The sequence below is a fragment of the Thamnophis sirtalis genome, unplaced genomic scaffold, assembly GCF_051295495.1.
Source record: "Thamnophis sirtalis isolate CommonGarterSnake01/CBP01778 unplaced genomic scaffold, rThaSir2_p1.2 scaffold_9, whole genome shotgun sequence".
NCBI classification, from domain to species: domain Eukaryota; kingdom Metazoa; phylum Chordata; class Lepidosauria; order Squamata; family Natricidae; genus Thamnophis; species Thamnophis sirtalis.
The window spans coordinates 61,280,461-61,300,927 of NW_028261389.1; the positions used below are offsets into that span (position 1 = coordinate 61,280,461).

Here is a 20,467-nt window from a genome sequence, read left to right on the forward strand (position 1 = left end):
ATATGAAATCAAATGGGCCTGACTGATACAGATATTCTATAATTATTATTCATATTGTGCCTAAAATAACATTTTCCCAATCTCTGTCATGGGTGTCAAACTGGATTACTTTGAGGGCTGAATCAGCATTGTAGATCTCCTCTGCGGGTCGGCGGGGATGGTGGTGATGGGATGAATGCCTCCTGCAACATTCTGCCAGCCAAAGCGAGGCATGGAGGGGGCATGAAGAATGCTACAGGAGGCCATCCAGGCTAAAAATGGGGTATGGGAGCATACATCCCCCATGCCCTGTTTTGGCCACCAAAGGCACCGTGGGCCAGTCTTTTGTTATTTCCAGGTCATCTCCTTGGTCCAGATTTAAGTATCCTGTGATCCAGATCAGAGGTGGGTTGCTGCCGGCGTAAATGCAAGTTCACTTTGCGCACGCTTTCCACTACCCAATTTCCACTATGGTTTGCCCCAACTTGTGTGGACTGGTAGCAACCCACCTCTGCGTCAGATCTCGCACACGAGCCTTGAGTTTGACACCCCTGTCTTAAGTTCAGGTTCTTGGTGTGCAACATAATTTTTATTGCTTGTCCAGAATAAAAACCCGCCTTTCAGCAAATCCCTCAAAATGGCAACGAAACAAGTCTCAACATTTGCAAAACATTCCTTTATTAATAGAAATAAATTATTTAGTATAAAAATGTGCATGCGTCAACCATTGCATTTATCATTAGCACAACGCAGGGTTTCAATTCAGTCAGCCATCACAAGAAACAAACTTCATCTTCTTATACAAGTTGAACAAGTGTGGAACAGGAATGGAATTTCTCACAATCACAAAAAAGTACTTACAAGTATAACATCAGACATGGTTTTATTTCAACAGAATTTTTTTTCACAAGCTAACATTTTGTTTTCCTTTTGTGATTCACCTTTTTTCATGAGTAAACAGTTCAGACATTTGACAGGCAATCATAATATATAATTCTGGGCCATTTTTCCCCCAACCCACGCATGCCTCCTGCTATGGCCACATGGTCAATCTTTGTCCTTTTACAGCTTAGTCTGTTTTCTAGAGACATTTCAGAGGCTGAGTTCTCTTGATGTGATGGTCAACGTTGTTCTTCAGTTCACATATTGTGAGTCTTCAGGTATGATTGGTTTCACCATTCAGTTTGCATGATTGCTATAGCTGACGTAGCTCGTCTTGGTGGAGGAAGCTGCAAAAGAAAAACAAATCCAAATCAGCTAATTGAATTAAGGGAATTTTTTATTATGGTTAGGGAAAGAGGGGGGGGGATCTGTATTGAAGCAGCTTAATGTTCTTAGAAATTATCTGGGCTGATTTGAGATACTGGGACATCTTGGAAAAAAATTATTTGTAATTAAATACAGCTAATCATATTAATAGGCATGGAAATGTTGCCCAAATGCAGAATTAGGTGAATCAGTGAATAATTGAAAGAGTTTGTTTTACATTACTCTTACAGCTGCTATTGATGCTCTGTAAATTTGATAGATTTGCAATAGTGGTGAATATCTCTAGCTCGAGTGTAGGAAGAAGGTAGAATTTTGTTCTCTGAGCTTCGTGGGCTGGTTTCTGAATGTTTCATTACAAGGCTAGGTAACATCATCATCCACTAAAGATGTTACCTAGCCTGGTGGGGGGAAAAAAATTCAGACTCCAACTCCCAAGCATTTGATAAGATTCATTAGCACCATCTGATCCATTAATATGCATGCAATTCTATGATGTAGACATGCTACGAGCAGATTGTTCTTAAACCAGAGACATAAACCCCAATCTTTTCCTCAGTGACTCCGCCGTCAATATTCTGTTCTTTTTCCCCCTCCATTTTCTTTTAATCCACTGAAGTAAATGGCCCCTGTGACTGGGAATGTGTGAGAAAAGTTTAAAAAACTGAAGTAACTCTTGGGATTATATCCTGGCTGGTAAAAGTAATAACTGTGAAGGGACAGACTTTGAATGTGTAGGTCCTGGAGCAAGAAAAATATTTTTAGAGAGTCATGTGCTCATCTCTCGAGTGACTAACCATGAAAAAAATAGGCTTTAATTGTATTGTAGATTAAAATAATTAAATTGCATTGTAGATTAGATTAAGAGAGCTGATTTGCCAAGGGTATCATAATTATGTTGAAATTAGAGCCCAGATGGTGCACTCTGGCCCACTGTTCAACATTAATTTTTGCCACTGGATGTTGCTCATTCTGTGTAAGGTTAACTCTGAATTAAAAGTAGGCATACGTCCTGCTTGGTGGAGAAGATTAAAGTATGCATTCTTTCCATCTCTAAAGAACAATTCTGTAATAATTTTAAATAATGAGACATTCATTCAAATATGTATACAGGTGATCCTTGTTTAACAACTACTTACTCAGCTATCATTCAGACCTATGAGTGTTTAATGAGTGGTATTTATGTCTTATCAGTGAAGTTCCCCCAACAGTCACATGACTATAATCTTAATGATCGGCAACAAACCCAGATTTTCAACTGTCCCCACATACCAAAATCACATGACCACTATTTGCAAGCTTTCTTGCTGGCTTCTCACAAGCAAGATTGGTTGATGAAGAAGCTGACAAGAAGTCAGAAGATGTGATTTCATGAGGTCCTCACTTAATGACCTTAATGATGATAACCGGGAACTGCCTGAACTACAGTCACTAAGCATTGCATTTTGCAAGCATATTGTTCAGCAATAGAAATTCATGTTCCAGTTGCTATTATTAGGATTGCCTGCATTAAATTGTATATGTCTTCTGAACCATTTCACAGATATTATAGAAGGATTAAAGAAAAATGTATGGGAGTATTTCTCCCCAACTGACAGAGAGCTTAAGTAGAGTATGCTTTTATGCAAATATGCTTTTACAATTGAGATTTCAATGCATAAGCAGAAGAATGGTATAATGGAAGGAATTTTTCATTGATACCAAATCTATGATGATACCCTGCAACAACAGGATCAAGAAACACAAATTACACCCAACTTTGATTTGAGATAAAAGATAGCTACAAGTTTTTTCTGGTGGAATTAAATCAGAGCTGCACCTGAATACCAAACCAGTTGTTTTATAGGAACTGGCCCTTGGGTTGTTGCTTAAAATGTTTATCCCAAGTCTGGTTGCTAACCAAATTAATTTGTCTGAATGCCAACAGTTTATGCAGTAACAATTGTGACACACCTTTTATGTGTTAACAATCTGCATTAACTATTTAGAGAATATATTTGTTGTGGCCCGCCAGTGGAGTTGGAAGCAGATTCGAATAGTGAGGAGGTTGGGGAGGAACATGGGCCAGTCCTGGAGTCTGGGGAAGGCTCTGATGAGGGCTCTGTGTCAGAGGCAGAGATGGGGCCAGAGCCATATGCCAGTTATCAGCTGCCTTCAGAGTCAGATCCATGAAACAGACAAACAGCTGGAGCCTATTCCCAGTGTGCGCATGCACAGAGTTGCCAGTTGAAGGGAACAGCAAAAGAACAGGGGTCAACCTGGGAGTAAGGCAGAGAATAAATTGCCCCTCCCAGAGGAAATAAAAGAGGAGTGAAAGGGGAGGGGAATTTGCAAGAGACAATTACAGTAGTTCGCTTAATTGGTTTGTGACACTCCGAGACTCCTTGCCAAGTTTTGCAGATATTGGCCTGCCAGCTCTCCAAGCCAGATAAAGTCTATGACTGTAAATCCTTCTTTGAAAGACTTTGCTGGATGTGAATGACCAGAATTCACAGTAAATTAATAAAAGGGTGTTTTTTTAAGGACCAGGAGTTTGCTTCATGCGCTTGGGAAGCCTAGGTCAGAACAATATTCTATTTCTATGAGAAAAACACAGACCTTGGAAGATGAACCCTACAACCTGCACAAAATGTCTTTCTATCCATATCAATGAGCATCATACAAATGACCATCACAGCATTAGCAAAAGCAATGGGTACCACAAAATTGGTGGTGAGTCTCTTGGAAGTCTCAATTTTATCTGATCTGGTAAACTAAATGGGGGGAAGTCTTTGTTATTTTGGTCTTTTTCATTTTATTTTAGCTGAGTGCCTCTTCAAGATGTAGCTAATCCTCCATTCCTGAGGTCCAACAAATGCATTAGATGTATGTATCACTATATGATGCTTAGGTTTCAGAGTAAAAATAACAATAGCACTTAGACTTATAAGCCACGAAAGGCTGAGTCAATTTTGAGCCTGGTGAGATTTGAACTGCTGAACTACAGCTAGTAGCCAGCTGAAATAGTTTGCAGTACTACACTCTAACCACCTTGGCTCTATAAAAAGTGTTTTAAACTCACAGCAAACCCTGGTTCTGTACCTTTTGCCTTTCACTGGGAATTAACTGAAATGATGAAGGCGATGAGAGGATGAAGCATCATTTGAGCCCAAGTTTACAGATTGAAAACAACTTTGAACATTTTTTGGGGGGGAGTGGGGGGGAACCTGCCATTTGCCATGCAAGCAAGCTTACCGTTTTCTTTAAATTCTTTCTCTTGGACAATGAAGCACTGTACTCTAATCTAGCTCTTGAGTGATCTTTATTGTTTATTTTGTTTTCAAATGAAAAAAGCTGTGTGGTGTGCAACGTACATGCACTTTACAGGTATGGCTATGCCGATGAGATTTTAGACTGCAAAGGCAAAATTGCTAACAATTATGGCAGAAGAGAAGATTTGTGCTGTTTTTAACCTGTTCTTAGGCGAGATTATAGTGAATCCACTGTTTATTTCTTTGCTGGCTTCAGTTCTGTGGTTGTTTGTATAGGCAGGCACATTGAACTGCAGAAAGGCATTAAAATATTTTAATTACTGTAAAAAAGTATTATTTTTATCAAATATCTGGGAGTTGGGTGGTAATAGTAGTCAGTATACACTTTTGTTATTTATGGCCCACTTTCCAAGTGCTCTATGGCAGAGCACTTGAAGATATTACTATATGTTCTGAGACTGCCCTATATTAACGAAAATTTGGTTTTTGGAAGTAAGTAAGATTTTTCTCCCATTTCATGTGCATCTCAATAATTGTACCTTGAATATTCACTCTATACCAGTTTAGTTTGCAAGGAAAATCTAAAATGTAAAAACATACATTTTAGTTGTACAATATCAGCAGGTCAGATATTATACTCAAAGAGATAATATCAAAAGAGAAAAGGCTAATGGGTTGGATGGGTAGAAAAATCGGTTAATTGATAATATGAACAAATAAACAATGATTGGGAAAATCTACTTGTTGAATATATGCCAATTTACAATGTGTCCTTTAAAAAGTCATATAGATAAATTTGTTGTAACAAATTTCGATGTGGAAGGTTAGAATTTGATCCAACCACAGAAACATTGCTTTAAATCTATTATTGGGGGAAAAAAATATGCCAGTATTTTGAAACTTGCAATTTGACTTAACATTGCCTTTCACTTTCTAGTGTACTGTAACAAAGTAGGACAGAAAATATTAGAATAATCTCTGTTTATCCTCATATTAGAAGCACTACAATATTAGTAATAAATATGACTAATAAACTATTCTCTGATAAATGTATGTATGAGTTGACCTTGAAAAACAGCAACCACAATTCTAATCTTATAGATGATCTGCAGCTAACAATCATCCCATAGCAAATATTATTAGAGTTTTGCCATTAGGAGATAGGAATATAATATCATGAAAATATCAATATGAAAGGAACAGCTAGATAATAGTAGGAAGTAGATTCGATTGATCTTAAAACAATGTGCTGGAAGATATCCTGGCAGTTTGGGCCAACTGTATTGATCTCCAAGCTAAAGTAAAAAAAGCTATAGTGACATTACAAGCTTAAATTTATTTATGTATTGGTATTTCTATACTGCCTTTGTGCTGAAAATTACCGAGGCAGTGCATAACAATTCAAAACAAGTGATGAAATTACTAAAACATGAAAAAGAAGCCAATATTTAAAATAACAATAGAGTAACAACAATGATTTCTATGTATTCCATGGAGCTCATTGTTCCTGCTGCTAAGAAAATGAGAAAAAAGATTTTGCAGCATAGCTGCAATTGAAATAACTAACTAAAAGGAATGTTTTGAATCTTCATTGAAAATAAAATATGTGGGATGCAATGGCAACTCGATAGAAACTCTATGGACATCTTTGGATAAATTCTGGATTCCTAATAAATGGACCCAAGGAAATGGTGGTCTGCCCTATAAAGCTTCAATTTCAGATTTTACTTACCACCCAACTTTGCAGCAAGGAATATTTAGGTATTCAAGGTGCATATTTTATTGTACAGGGATTCTAACATGTGGCCAACACTTTGAATTGAGCCAAGAAAAAACTGACAACCAGGGCATTTCTTCCAAAATTTAGATAATGATATTTGTGTATGATTATATATAATCATACACAAATTAGCAGTCCAACTGTTATAAATAAAGCTTCCAGATGCTTTCAGGCTCATGACCCAAAACAGGCTTGAGGATTCTCCAGGGAAATCTTAGATATATGGGTGCCCTTGAGTCAGTCTTGACTTCTGGTGACCTTATGGATACATTCCTAGACATTTAGAGTGGTTTTATTGGTGTCATTTTGCTTCTTTGTTTCTCCTTTTTTCTATTCAAGCATTTCAAATTGCTGTCATTATTTACTAATTGTGATCTGACTCACAATTAAGATGGTAATTATACTCTAAGGACCAATTTTTCACACTGATACATTATAGACCGCTAGGTTTTCCTTCCTTCCTTCTTTCCTTCCTTCCTTCCTTCCTTCCTTCCTTCCTTCCTTCTTTCCTAATTCAAAAGGAACAGATACATAAAATTGATATTAAACAATGTCTTCTCTTGTTGCTATGCTCTTTTAGTTACAAAACAGCCATTCATTGTAAAGCTTCTATGTTAAGCAATGAGCTCTGAAGAGAATGAAAAGATAACTAATTTGCTCACACTAGGATAGTCTTTCCTAATGTGTTATAATTTCTTATGGATGAGAGACAGGGGTGGGTTCCTACCTGTGATAGTACAGGTTCGCTGTGCATGCGTGCACAGTTCAGTGTAAATTGGTCTGCGAATGGCAAAGACCATGGAAACCTAATATAAAAACATGCCAGCAGCAGCAGCGGAGACCAGAGAACCAGGCCAAATTACCACTACCGGTTCACCCAAACTGGTGCAAACCAGTAGAAACCCACCTCTTATTAGAGTAGAGTAGAGTAGAGTAGAGTAGAGTAGAGTAGAGAAAAGAAGAGAGGAGAGGAGAGGAGAGAAGAGAAGAGAAGCTTGGAAATCTTCTAGGCCAATCTCTGCTCAAACAGGACACCTTATACCATTTCAGATAAGTGCCTGCCCTACCTCTTCTTAAAAACCTCCAGTGATGAAGCAATCACAACTTCTGAAGGCAAAGCTGTTCCACTGGTTAATTGTCCTCACTGTTAGGAAGTTTCTCCTTAATTCCAGCTTGCTTCTCTCCTTGATTAGTTTCCATTCATTGTTTCTTGTCCTGCCTTCTGGAGCTTTGGAAAATAAGTTGACCTCCTCTTCTTTGTGGCAGCCCCTCAAATACTAGAACTATCATGTTACCCCTAGACATTTTTCTCTCTAGAGAAAATCCTGCAACCGCTCTTCAGATGTTTTTGTCTCTAGGCCTTAATCAGTTTAGTTGATCTTCTTTGCATTTTTTCCAACGTCTCAACATCTTAGCAGTATTCCATGTGTGGTCTTATTAATGTTTTATAAACCAGTACTAATACTTCACATGACTTTGATTCTATGCTTCTGTTTGTACAACCAGGGATTATATTAGCTTTGTTGGTTTATATTTAAGTGATCATCCACTAGGACTCCAAGGTCCCTCTCACAGTTACTGTTTTTTGAGCCAGGTTTCTTCTAATCTGTACTTGTACCTTTGTTTTTTTCCTGCCTAAGTATAAAATCTTCCTTTGCTCCACATTCAATTTCATGTTGTTGGGTAGGGCCCATTGTTTAAATTTGTTAAGATATTTTTGGATCCTGAGCTTATCATCTGGGATGTTGACTATTCCTGCTAGCTTACTTTCATCTGAAAATTTGATGAGTTCCCCTTCCATTCCCTCATCTAAGTCATTTATGAAGGTATTAAATATTGACCTAAGATGGAACCTTATGGTATTGCTTCTGTCGCCCCATCTTGTGATGATGCTGTCTATCCCAGATTTTTCTAGTTTACTAATAAGTAGGTTGTGGTCTACTTTGTAAAATGCCTTACTGAAATCTATTATGTCCACAGCATTTCACTGGTCTAGTAATTTAGTCATTTTGTCAACAGTTTTGTATTGAAAAAGGAAATTGGGTCTTTATAAAAAACTGTTGAGATAATATATGCAGAGTGTTTTTAACACAGGCAGACACAATGTAATATAAATATTAAGTGCCATATTCTTTCTCTATCAGAGCAGGAGAGCAAAGTGAGAATAACATAACTCTTAACAGTGAATTAATGTAGAAGTTGAGCTAAGGGTCTGACTAGACTAAATGATATATAGGGAAGATTTTATTGACATTTGCAATTTCTTTGCACTATAGGAAGCAAAATCACATGTGATTGCCTCTCCAAAGCTTAGATACATGCTGGCTAGAAGATTGATGCCTCTTCCTTCCAGAAAATTATATGATTTATGCTTTCAATTGATTAAAGATATTTCTGTTTAATTATCTGGCTTTGCTTAATCATTTACATTTCAAAGAAAATTGCCTACTACAAGCCCTCCAGATGCTTTAATGAAGATCCCCAAAGAAAATGAACAATTTCTTTTAATATAACCTATAATTTAGTAAAACTAAAATTTGCTATCTGTTGCTAAATGGGAGCTATTCTTATTACTTCCCTCTTCATCAAGTTTAGGAATATTAATATTCCACATTATAATAATAGCATGGCTTTAAAATAACAAACATTATTTCATTTATTGTGGAAAACCAGCTTAATTTTATTGGCATGGTCTGCTTCTAGAAAAAGTGATACAATGCCATAAAAATACAATTGATCAGCCAAGAATGATTCATGCAGAAATCAGTTCTCTCTCATTTCTACATTAATTTGCAATACTTTTCCATGCCTTTCTATTTCAGTATATTTATTTTCAAATGCATTATATTTTTTACAAGGCAAAAACTTCACTGCAGCATCTAAAGAAACACAAAAATCTAATAATTCTGTAGCCATGCATTAAATCTGGCAAGAAGCAATCAAACCCATAACTTATGAACCGAACACAATTTTCATGCATCTCTACAGTGCAATAGGGTGAAACAATCTGATTTAGATACCAATTTGAGTTATAAGGGAGAGGAGGAGAAGGGAAGGAGGAATGGGTAGCTTTAAGCTTTTAAGTCAGTGTCTCTCAAGTTTGGTGACTTAAATATAGGTAGATTTCAATTTCCAGAATTCCCCATTCATAAGGCCTGAGGAAACACTCCCAACTTTAGGAGCTTCTATTCAGGAGTGGGCTGCTACAGGTTCGCCCGGGTTCAGAAGAACCTGTAGCTAACACTATAGCCCTTCCAGAGAACCGCCAAATCCTACCCCTGGATAGCCCCTCCTACCCTTCCCATCCCAACCTGCCCTTCCCCTCCCAGGAATCTTCATGTGGCCCATTTTGAATGAGAGCTGTGTAGAGGCTCTGGCAGGGGAAAAAACATCCCTCCCGGAAGACGCCCAAAGCTTGAGGGAAGCAATTTTTGCCCTTCTAGAAGCTCAAGGAAAGCCTCTGGATCTTGGGGAAGACAAAAATTACCCACCCCCCCAGCCATGGTGCACGAGAGGACTAGGCACCACCCACAATGGCAATGCCCATCCAGCAACTGGGCAGAGAACCCTTTGCTTAAATTTTTGAAGCCCACTCCTGCTTCTATTTCTCTAAGAAGGCAAGGTACAATAATACCACCAATGAAAATGAGTTTTAGGTTAGTTATAAACATACAATAAGAAACATTCTTATTAGTATGATTTCATAAAAAGCTGACATTTATCCAACATAGTTTCCTTAAGAATATATGCATTTTATAAGTAGAATGTGTTTATAAGTAGAAATATATTTGGACTGAATTTCCTTTGTATTTACATACATACATACATACATACATACATACATACATACATACATACATACATACCTATATACGTACATACATGCCTAATGATATGTTAAAAAGAAGAGTTACATTCTAACTTTCTCCATAATGTCTAGGCTGAATTAGTATTTTCTAAAACGCTCCTGTTTTTATACATTCTGTAAGAGAACTTCATTTAAATTCTACAAAACAAGGTCTTCTCTAGAATAGACCTTGGCATCCCTCCCCCAAAGGGGACATTAAAATCCTATTTTAATCCTAGAATTTATACTTTTGGCCATGGCATACCACAACCTCCAATTTATGGAACACACATTTTATGACTTTTGGCAACCAGGAGCATAACTATATCATGGTGTTAAAAATGCTTATAACAGCCTCCTTAGCTGAATAAGAAGCCTACTTTAACAGTGGAATTTACATATAAAATTTATCTATATTCTTGTGAACCGTATTTTAGGATTTAAAAATAAAATAACAAAATAACCAGTATTCTCAGATTTCCACTTATGTCTTGATTCCATTAATATTCTCTTAGGTATCATCCATGATTTACTATAATTAACTTCCTAATTTTGGGATTTTACAACCCCAAATTGTAAAACTTGGTATTATTTCAGTTTCAAGCCCTGTGAGTTGCAATATGAAATACGCACTGAAAGCATAGATCTTCAGAGAGTATTGTAAATTTGGCATAACAAACCCAAGGAACATGCTTTTAAAGACCAGTTTTTTAGATTTTGCCTCCTTAAATAGTTGCTTTTTCTGTATTTCTTTCAAGCATTTACAATGAAGATTCCAATAAGTGGCATGCATTAAAAGAAATATCTTCTTATTTTGCTAGGAGAAAGCATAACTTGTTCCACTTGTTTAGATAAAGTGATATATATATATATATATATATATATATATATATATATATATATGTATGTATGTATGTATGTATGTATGTATGTATGTATGTATGTATGTATGTATGTATGTATGTATGTATATCCTTACATAATGACATGCATTTATATAGAGTTGACTGTCCATATATGTGTATACAAAAAGAGCAAGTAAGGACGTCACCTTCTGATAATTTCAGGTTTCTCTAACAATAGTCTGAGAAACTTGCATTCCCATTGCAGTGACATCATTTTAAGAAAAAAAACCTAATCTTCATTCATAATTCTGCAAACTTAGTATGAATTTTGGATAAAATCAAGGTAAATAAGTAAAAACTATTCGAGTTTCCATCACATTATTGGAATGCCATCTTTTTTTATTTTCTCCTCAAACACACTTCTGCATTTTTAGATTGAGACAGTCCAATTGTTTATTCCCAAGAAATGGAATGCATGAAAATCTAAATATTATTTTTCCTTGGTTATTAACTAATTCTTATGAAATCCTTTACAATATTTCCATTTAGCCTTTTTTTCTGTCCAACCTACAATGGATATAGAAAGAAAAGGAAATAAATAGAATCCCACAAAAATGAAAAAAATAAAATAAAAAGTATTATATATAATTAGCCACTTCTTGTTTTATCCCAATAATTCCTTTGCATTTGATGCATGCTCCAATAGATTTCTCCTACTGGAGGAAGAGATTGATTGATTTATCCTTGCTCAATAACTGAAGTTTTTAAAGTGAAGTGTTTTTAAAACAACACCTACAACTTTAAATATGACAGAGTCTGAATGAAATGTAGGATACAGATATTATTGCTAATTTCTCAAGTCCTTCAGGTACTTCAAATTATAATTCTAACCTTGATGGGCCAGACCAATATCCCATCCATGATTACAAATAGAGAATGAAGGCAACATCTTTCTCTAGTTGCTCTTTCACAGTTCAGCTTTAAAAGCTTTTAGAACACAGGAACATTTAGAAATACTATTGATAGCGTATTGATTACAGTACTAATACCATGCATGGAATCATGGTAGGCTTAATACTAAGAAGAATGGCATCAAGCATAAATTTCTAGCCCACAGACTCTTCAAAAATATGTCCATACAGAAAGATCTGACATAATTGGCTCATGGGTGAGCTGCTACAGGTTCACCTGGGTTTGGGAGAACCTGTAATTAACATTATGGCCAGTTCGGAGAACCTCCAAATTCGATCCCGGCTGGCCCCTTCCACCTTGTCCCTCCCCACCCCTCCCAGGAGTCTCCACGTGGTCCATTTTGGATGTGAGGTAAGTGCAGGGCTTGTGCGGAGGCTCGGGGAGGGGGGAAATGGGCCTCCTGGAAGTTCTGGAAGACTGGAAACAGGCCCGTTTTCAGCCTCCAGAGGACCTCCCAAGTCCAAGGGAGCCAGTTTTTGCTTCCCAGAGGCTCTAGGAAAGCCTTTGGAGCCTCGGGAAGGTTAAAATGGGGGCCCCGCCTTGGTGCAGGAGGCCGACTAGACCACGTCTACCATGGCCACATTCACCCAGCAACCAGAGAGAGAAGCCGTTGCTTAAATTTTTGAAGCCCACCCCTGAATTGGCTCATGTCAGCACATCTAATTGATATAGTCATGCCTCACAGTTGTATGTTATATGTGATCATAGCTGGTTGATATTCTAGGACAGCACCCTGAAAAATGACAACAACTATAGTTATATAATATAATAATTATAGATGTATTAAGTAATAGGAAAGAAGACTAGAGACAATTTAATCCTTAATCCTGAATAATTATTTTGTGGAAGAAAGATAAGAGTTTTAAAATTAATTTCAAAGCATACTCTGTTGAGGAAATATATGTTGTGATTGTTATTGTTGTTATTGGTTCAAGTAAATTACAAGCTACATACTTGTAAGTGAAGTCTCAGTGAAATAGTATGCTTCAGGATCAGGCCTTGCTTCTTTTCTCTGCAACAGAGACATATTCTGAAGTGATGTCCTTGTACTAAAATTAATGTGTCATAACTGTCACTGGGAAAGTAATTTGAGAGCTAAGGGTCACTAACTGTTAGCAAGAAGGAATATTTTCTTTAAAGTAATCTAGGTACTATTATAGATAGTTTTTAAAATGATTTCGAAGACATTCCATGGTAACTGTATGTCTAAAAAGTTTTCACAAACTATTTGGGGGGGGGGGAGAAGGCTATCTTTTGAAAATGTGGTGAAAATTCTGAGTGCCACCATTTGATCGAGACAGCTCAATAACCTGGAGGAAGTATGTTGAAGAGATTTTTTTTTTAAAAAAATGTATGCTTTATCCCTTTCGGGAAATTAAGACAAGTTATAAGAACTCAGACTTGACACAAAGTCCAAGAAATGGAGCAAATATTCACATAATGTATTTTTTGGATATAAGATGCTCCAAAGTATAAGATACTCCTATGGGGAGGAAAATAAGGAGAAAAAAATCTACCTCTGCCTCCCAGCAGTTTTTCTCCTTGCAGCAAACAGCAAACAGTACAGAAGATATACACTGTTTGTGGCGTTACATTTCAGACTATACTTGTACAGATGATGTTAAAATTGATGTGGCTTTCTGGAAGTATACATTATTATATGCTATTTTAAAAAAGATACAATAGTATAGGGCATCTTTAGAGCAAGCATTTATTTTAAAAAGCTTCTTCATTTTGTTAAATTGTCTAGAACTATAATAAAGCAGTCTTTAAAAAATAAGTCTAATCATTTGAACATTCTATAGGCATTTATAGTTATTGACTTACCTCCTTGCAGCAAACAGCAAACAGTCTGTTTCAGTTTAACCTGATTAGAAGAAAAAAAATCTGCCTTTGCCTCCCAGCAATTTGCCTCCTTGCAGCAAACAGCAAGTTTCACTTTCAATTTCAGTTTAAGCACGAGCCTCCAGATGATCAGCTGTTTCAGTCTGTAGGGATTGCCATAGCCTATTGCCACCTCCACAAGCCCCATTTTGTCTGTTTGCTGTAAGGAGGTAGATTGCTGGGAGGAAGAGGCCAAAGGGTGGGGGGCAGTGGGTGGGAGGGGCTACATTTGGTGTATAAGAAGCACCCAAATTTTCACCTTCTTTTAGGGGGGGAGGTGTGTTTTATACTCTAAAAATACGGTAATCTATAATTTCTGATTCAAGAAAAGACTTCTAGATCTTTTAACAGACTAAATGAAAATTGTCTCTACATCCTGGAATGGTTTCAATAAACATGTTGCAAAAACTTCTAGTATGAGCAAGGGAAACACAAAATTGAGATTTCTGTATTAATAAGGAAATTCAGTTTTTGCTTAGGTTTGTCAACTTTGCTAAAATCTATTTCCCTTTTAATTATATAGAAATACATAAACAAATAACAGGAGCATAAATTTAGTATAACATGCCATGACAACATGCTGCCATTTGATGCAATTATTAGACTACAGGAAAACATTATTTAGAGATGTGTCAAAATTTGAAGGCAACGCCCTACATTCCTTTTTTGTATTTGCATGTTTGCTGGTATAATAAATATGTAGATGAAGATGGATAATATAAACAAGTTATTCTTTTAAAGCTATCAAACTGGATTTCCTATATCCAATTTCTAGTCAGTTATCAGTACAAAAATCTTCTGATTTGTAAATTGAATGTTATTATTCCCATGTAAATTGTATACAAGGCTTTTGATTTGCATATCAAATGATTCTATGCACACTATGGTGATATATTATAAGTAGAATTGCCTTTACCCAATTGATAAACCCTTTTACTTTATAAAGGCTTCTCTTTGTCACTAGGAAAATCAAACCAACGTGAAATCTCTCTCTACACCTAGTTTTATCCATGGCATCCCTTAAATCTGATAAGATAGAAGAAGAACTATTTGGAAGATAATAGACTGAAGGTTATCAGAAACTTTAAAAAGTGAATGGATACTTATCTGGATATAGTATTAATTTCAAATTTCCATTATTAGATATATTAATAATATAACCTTTAACAATATGGCAATATATTTATATAGGTGCTATAGTTATTCATATGGATAGTACATAGAGTTCTCATTTAGCAACAGGCAATTCATTCACTAAACAAAGTGGTTGCTAAGTGAAACCATAACTGTACTAATGATCTTACTTCAGCTTTCCTTTGCTTTACAGGCCTGCAAAGGTCTTACATATGAGGATTGGTTGTTTTTACTGTTCATTGTAAAAATAAAGGTTTCCCTTGCACATATGTCCTAGTTTTTCCCGATTCTAGGGGGCAGGGCTCATCTCTGTTTCAAAGCTGAAGAGCCAGTGCTGTCTCCATGGTCATGTGGCTGGCATGACTAAACACTGAAGGCACATGGAATGCTGTTACCTTCCCACCAAAGGTGGTTCCTATTTTTCTACTTGCATTTTTACATGCTTTCGAACTGGTAGGTTGGCAGAAGCTGGGACAAGTAACAGGAGCTCACTCCATTACACGATGCAGGGATTTGAACCACTGAACTGCCGACCTTTCTTATCGACAAGCTCAGCATCTTAGCCACTGAGTCACCAGTTCATTGTATTGGTTGCTAAATGAAGTGGTTGCTAAACAGGGACTACTTATTTAATTAATTAATGCAATACTGAAATCTTAAGCCTACCCCACTACTCAAAGCTAAATTATGTAAGAAATAATGTGCACTTATTAAATAGATCAGCTCATAGACACATTTGTTTTGTTCAAACCTTCTTAAACAAAATGGCCACATGAATTTTGACACATGTCTGGTTCATGCATGGCAAGCCAAGATAGAAAAATATTAATTTATGAAACATTCCTGTGAACGTACATCTATTAGGAAGTGCTGCCACTCTTGACCATGGTTAAGTCTACTGATGACTTACTGTTGGTTTCAAGACTTTCACAAAGTTCCGTTTTGACCTCGCCATTTGGCCTGTCGTTTCCCTTTTGGATCAGCTTGCTTTGCATTGTGGCTGCAGTGACAACAGCCTTGAAACTCCTCTTCCTTTTTTGCACATTTTGTTCTGGATGAAAAATGATAATATAAACCTTGGGAATGTAGAGCATGCCCAAAGAGACAGAAGCACTTAAACTTAAGGACACTGTAAGAGTTGTTGTCTGGATGTACATCTAGGAAAAATTAAAAAAAGAACAGGATAAGTTAAGCTTGTGAAAAAAAATCATAAAAAACATTCTTTTCTAAATATACCAGATAGCTTAAAATCTTTTGTATCTTAATATAAATTATTTATTGTATTTTAATAGAAACACAGGACTTTTAATCTGGGACAGACAGGCAGTTAGTTGGTCCTCAATATAGGATCATAATTGGAACCACAACTTTTGTCACAAAGCAATAGAAGCATTATGAGTTGTGCTTGATTTTACAATCTTTTTGTCACAGTCATTGAATAAATTACTATATTTTTCGGAGTATAAGATGCACCTTTTTCCTTCAGAAAAGAGGCTGAAAATCTGGGTGCATCTTATACATTGAATACAGCATTTTTTGCCTCCTGAAACCCCACCTCCTTCACCAAAATGGCTGTGCATAGCCTCTAGGAAGCTAGAGGCTCCTGGGGGCTGGGAAGGGCAGAAATGAGCAAAAAATGGCCCAATTTTGCTCAATTTTACTCCCCCCCCCAGCCCCCAGGAGCACTCTACAAGCCTCCTAAAGGGTATTTATGCCCTTTTCTGGAAAAAAAAACAGGCCTGTTTTCGCGAAAAAATGGGCCGTTTTGGGGAGGTTTGCAGAGTGTAAAAACTTTTTTTTAATTTGCCTGTTCAAAACCTTGGTGCGTCTTATGCTCCTGTGTGTCTTATATTCCAAAAAATACAGTACATAGTCATTAAGGGAACCCAGGTTTTTCCCATTTACTTTGCTTGTTGTAAGCCCCCTGGGAGGATTGGAAATGGTGACCTCAGGATGCTGAAACCATTGCAAATACATGCCAATACAGATTTTGATCACATAACCAGGGGATGCTGCAATGTTTGCTTTTAGTGCAAAGGACCAGTTGTAAATTACCACGTTTTTCATTCCATAGGACATACTTTTCCCCAAAAAAAGTGGGTACAAATGTTTGTGCATCTTATGGAGCGAATATCTGGCTGGGCTGCGGTAGCGGGGTCCTTTTACAGCGCTGAACCCCACCAGAATACAGGAGTCAATAGTCAGAGCTGGCACATGAGAGGACACCTATCTGTGGTCCTCTCAGGCTCCGCCTCCTGCCCTCACTACACTGCTGCTCCATATTCAGTGCTCCATATTCACAGTGAGATGGCGCTCCATATTCATATATTTTTTCTTTGTTTCCAACTTGAAATCTAGGTGCATCATATGATCCAGTGCATCTTATGGAGCAAACAATATGGTACTTTTTTCAGGAGTGTTATAACTTCAAATGATTGTTAATCCAATGGTCGTAAGTCAAGGAACTGCCTATATAAGAAAGAGTCAAGTAGCAGTTAATATGATTAATATGATCTGCTAAAACCAGAAAGTCCCAGGTTCAAATTTTTATAAAATACCTTGGCTGAGCTATTTCTTTCAATGTTTCTATATGCTATTGTGAATATGCAAAAATAAAGAGGACAAATATCAGATAAGAAGGCCATCTTAAACTTTTGGAAGAAACAGGTTTCTTATGTACAATGATAAATTGTAAGAATAAGTAAATATATAATTTTCACTTTTATAAGTAATAAACATTACTATACATTATACTTCATGCTTTCTTTTGATATATAGTAATAAAGTCACAGTATTCCCTCAAAGTGCAGAAATAGAAGGAAGCAGTGGCATTTATTCACAAATACCAATACGGTGCTTTATTCCTCTTTGAGGTAAATTGTTCCTTCCTAATAAGTGCATGAAAGAATATTAATATACTTAGGAACAATGAATGTAAAATAACTACATTTTCATATTCGAGTTGATTAACATGTCTGACAATATGGTTGGTTTGGTATAATCTATTCACTAAACTGAATTTTTCAGGGCAATCTGCCACAATTAGATGTTACATCCAATGCACCATTAGATTAAAGCAATGCTTTGGTGCAGTGTGTTCAATATTTAGTTTGAAAAATGGCAGGAGTTATTCTCTGAATTCTGGAACTACCAGAAAATGAATATCTCCACACTGGAATCAAGGCTATCATTTTCAAACAACATTTCTAATAGAGATATTGTAGCAGACATTTTCAGAAACTATCAGCATTACAAATTGGAAGTAAGAATAGGTTTCTGTGAGAAAACAATTTGGAATAAATCTTGTTTATAGCCGAGAAGTGAATTTCTCCTCACAACATATTGCCTTCACCTACTCTGAGAAATGGCAACTCTTTTGCTGACAGCAGATGTTTCTTTCTGTACCTGCAGAAGGAAATAATCATTAGTCCTGCCTTGATTTGAAATGTTGCATCTACTTACTTGTGGGTGGGTGTTGTAAGATTGAGAAAGCAGCATTCTTGAATAGGAATTATTCCATAGCCATAAATTCCATCCATCACCAAGTTTCTCATCCTAAATACCATCTCATACAACTATTACTAAACCAAAGCTTTACATCATGGATTATTGACAAATAAACATTAAGCCATTTTAACTACAGCCCAGTTTTGTAATGTTTTTCAGGCAAGACATGATAAAATGCTTTCTGATAGCTAGGAATAACTTGACAGGTTTTCTTTCTAATTTTGTATGCCCATGATTGAATTGTTGAGAACAGTTTTATGTCTTTATGGATAAAAATTTCTGATGTTCATTTTCTCTGCTATTCTTATGGCATAACTCACATTTTCACATTAACCAAACTTACGTTATCAAATATTTTCAGTATTGATGCTCTCAAAATCAGGTCTTTATGACACTAGTAATGTTTTATAAATTAGATTGTAACCAAGAACATAAGTTGACAAATAGGAATTCATCTAGCAGCACATTATTAATAATCTTACTTGGAAATATATACCTTTGGATGTTCAAATTGAATAATAGGGTTAATTGAATATGGATTTCCATATCCCTTTAGGGGCAAAAACATTTCTGCACACCCATAGAAATCTTTATATCATCCAAGTTCATTTGGTGGTATCTGGTTCAAATTTTCTTGACTCAGTTTGAAATGTCAGTTCAACCAAGAGAATTAATTTACCAATATTTGCTTTTAAATAAATATACTTCCACAGCTCAACTTTCAATAAAATAAATTTAATAGCAATAGCAGTTAGACTTATATACCACTTCATAGGGCTTTCAGCCCTCTCTAAGCGGTTTACAGTCAGCATATCGCCCCCACAGTCTGGGTCCTCATTTAAAATTTATATTGTTCCATTTTCTTCTATTTTTTAATTTAATTTACTTTTCTGATTAACTGTTTTTAAATACATCCTAACATTTAAGCAAATGAACTAAAAAGGCACTAGTTGGTGAAATTCAAAGCTAATTTTGTTACTGGACATAATTATTGTATTATCCTGGATTTTACTAATCTTTTTTTAGGTTGGAAGAGGATATTCTTTAGATATTAGTATCTATGTGTGTATTCAGATCTCGTTTGCTATCTAAAAAACAAGCAGAAATAAAAAATGCTTCCCAATCTTCCAGATTATCTGGTAGCACCCCTAATGTTTTTTCAATATCTACTGGTATATCTAATCTTTTAGTTGCTCCACTGCTATTTCTTTACCAGAAATCAATTTAGAAGATTCTCCAAGTTGACAATTTTCTACTCAGATATCATCCATAATTAAGGAATTTGCATTATTTCCCTCAGTTTGCATCATTTGCATAATGTTAATTGTGTGAATACATCATGATGCAAATTATGTAGTTGATGCAAAGAATGTACTTAATGTAATACACATAGTAATGGGCATACCCTCCTCCAAATGGTTAATTAAATTGAATGTTCGTTGTGTTTTATATGCATGCTAGGAAAAAAAATAGTCTCTGATATTATTTCTCAATTTAACACCAAGCAATTAGTAATGATTTTTTAATAGGGAACAATAGTTCTGTTGTGTGCACATTAACATTATTAGCACACATGTGTCCAATAACATGAATTAATTGTATTATCATTGCAGATTTAAAGCCAAGAATACTTTTGTACCCAATGGACACTGTCAGTTAATCTAGTCTGCAGATGCATGTACTGAATGCTAATTAAAAGCTGTCCACAGAGTAAATCAACTAGGACATTTGGCAGATGTGCTGCCATTCAAGATAAATTCAGATGGATTGGCAGATCCTCAAATACTGTAGAGTGCATTGAAATACACAGAAACTGTCCTATGGAAAATTTAGCATTCACTAAGTCATTCTGGCAGTCTGCCAGGCTTTAAATTGTTAGGCTTATTATGTGTAAATGCACCTATTGGTGTGTCTTGCACACACATACATCTGAATTATAATAACAAAATAATGCTAAATTTGATTTTTCTGTTTCCAAAATTTCAGTAACATTTTATGCATT

At 36.0% G+C, this 20,467-nt stretch overlaps 1 protein-coding gene across 3 annotated transcripts in view; it reads right to left on the reverse strand.

The window, feature by feature from the left end:
• Positions 1–711: 711 nt before the first annotated feature.
• The window catches only part of GRM8 (glutamate metabotropic receptor 8), a 523,312-nt gene continuing 503,556 nt past the window's right edge, over positions 712–20,467 (reverse strand). For 2 of the 3 annotated variants that reach the window (XM_087723687.1, XM_087723689.1), the window contains exons 10-11: positions 15,814–16,115; positions 712–1,208 (exon numbers count right to left, since the gene is read on the reverse strand). In XM_087723687.1, the coding sequence (XP_087579813.1) occupies positions 15,819–16,115 (297 nt within the window). In that variant the 3' untranslated portion in view covers positions 712–1,208; positions 15,814–15,818. The remainder of the gene's footprint in view (positions 1,209–15,813; positions 16,116–20,467) is intronic. The other variant, XM_087723690.1, reaches the window with a different exon arrangement.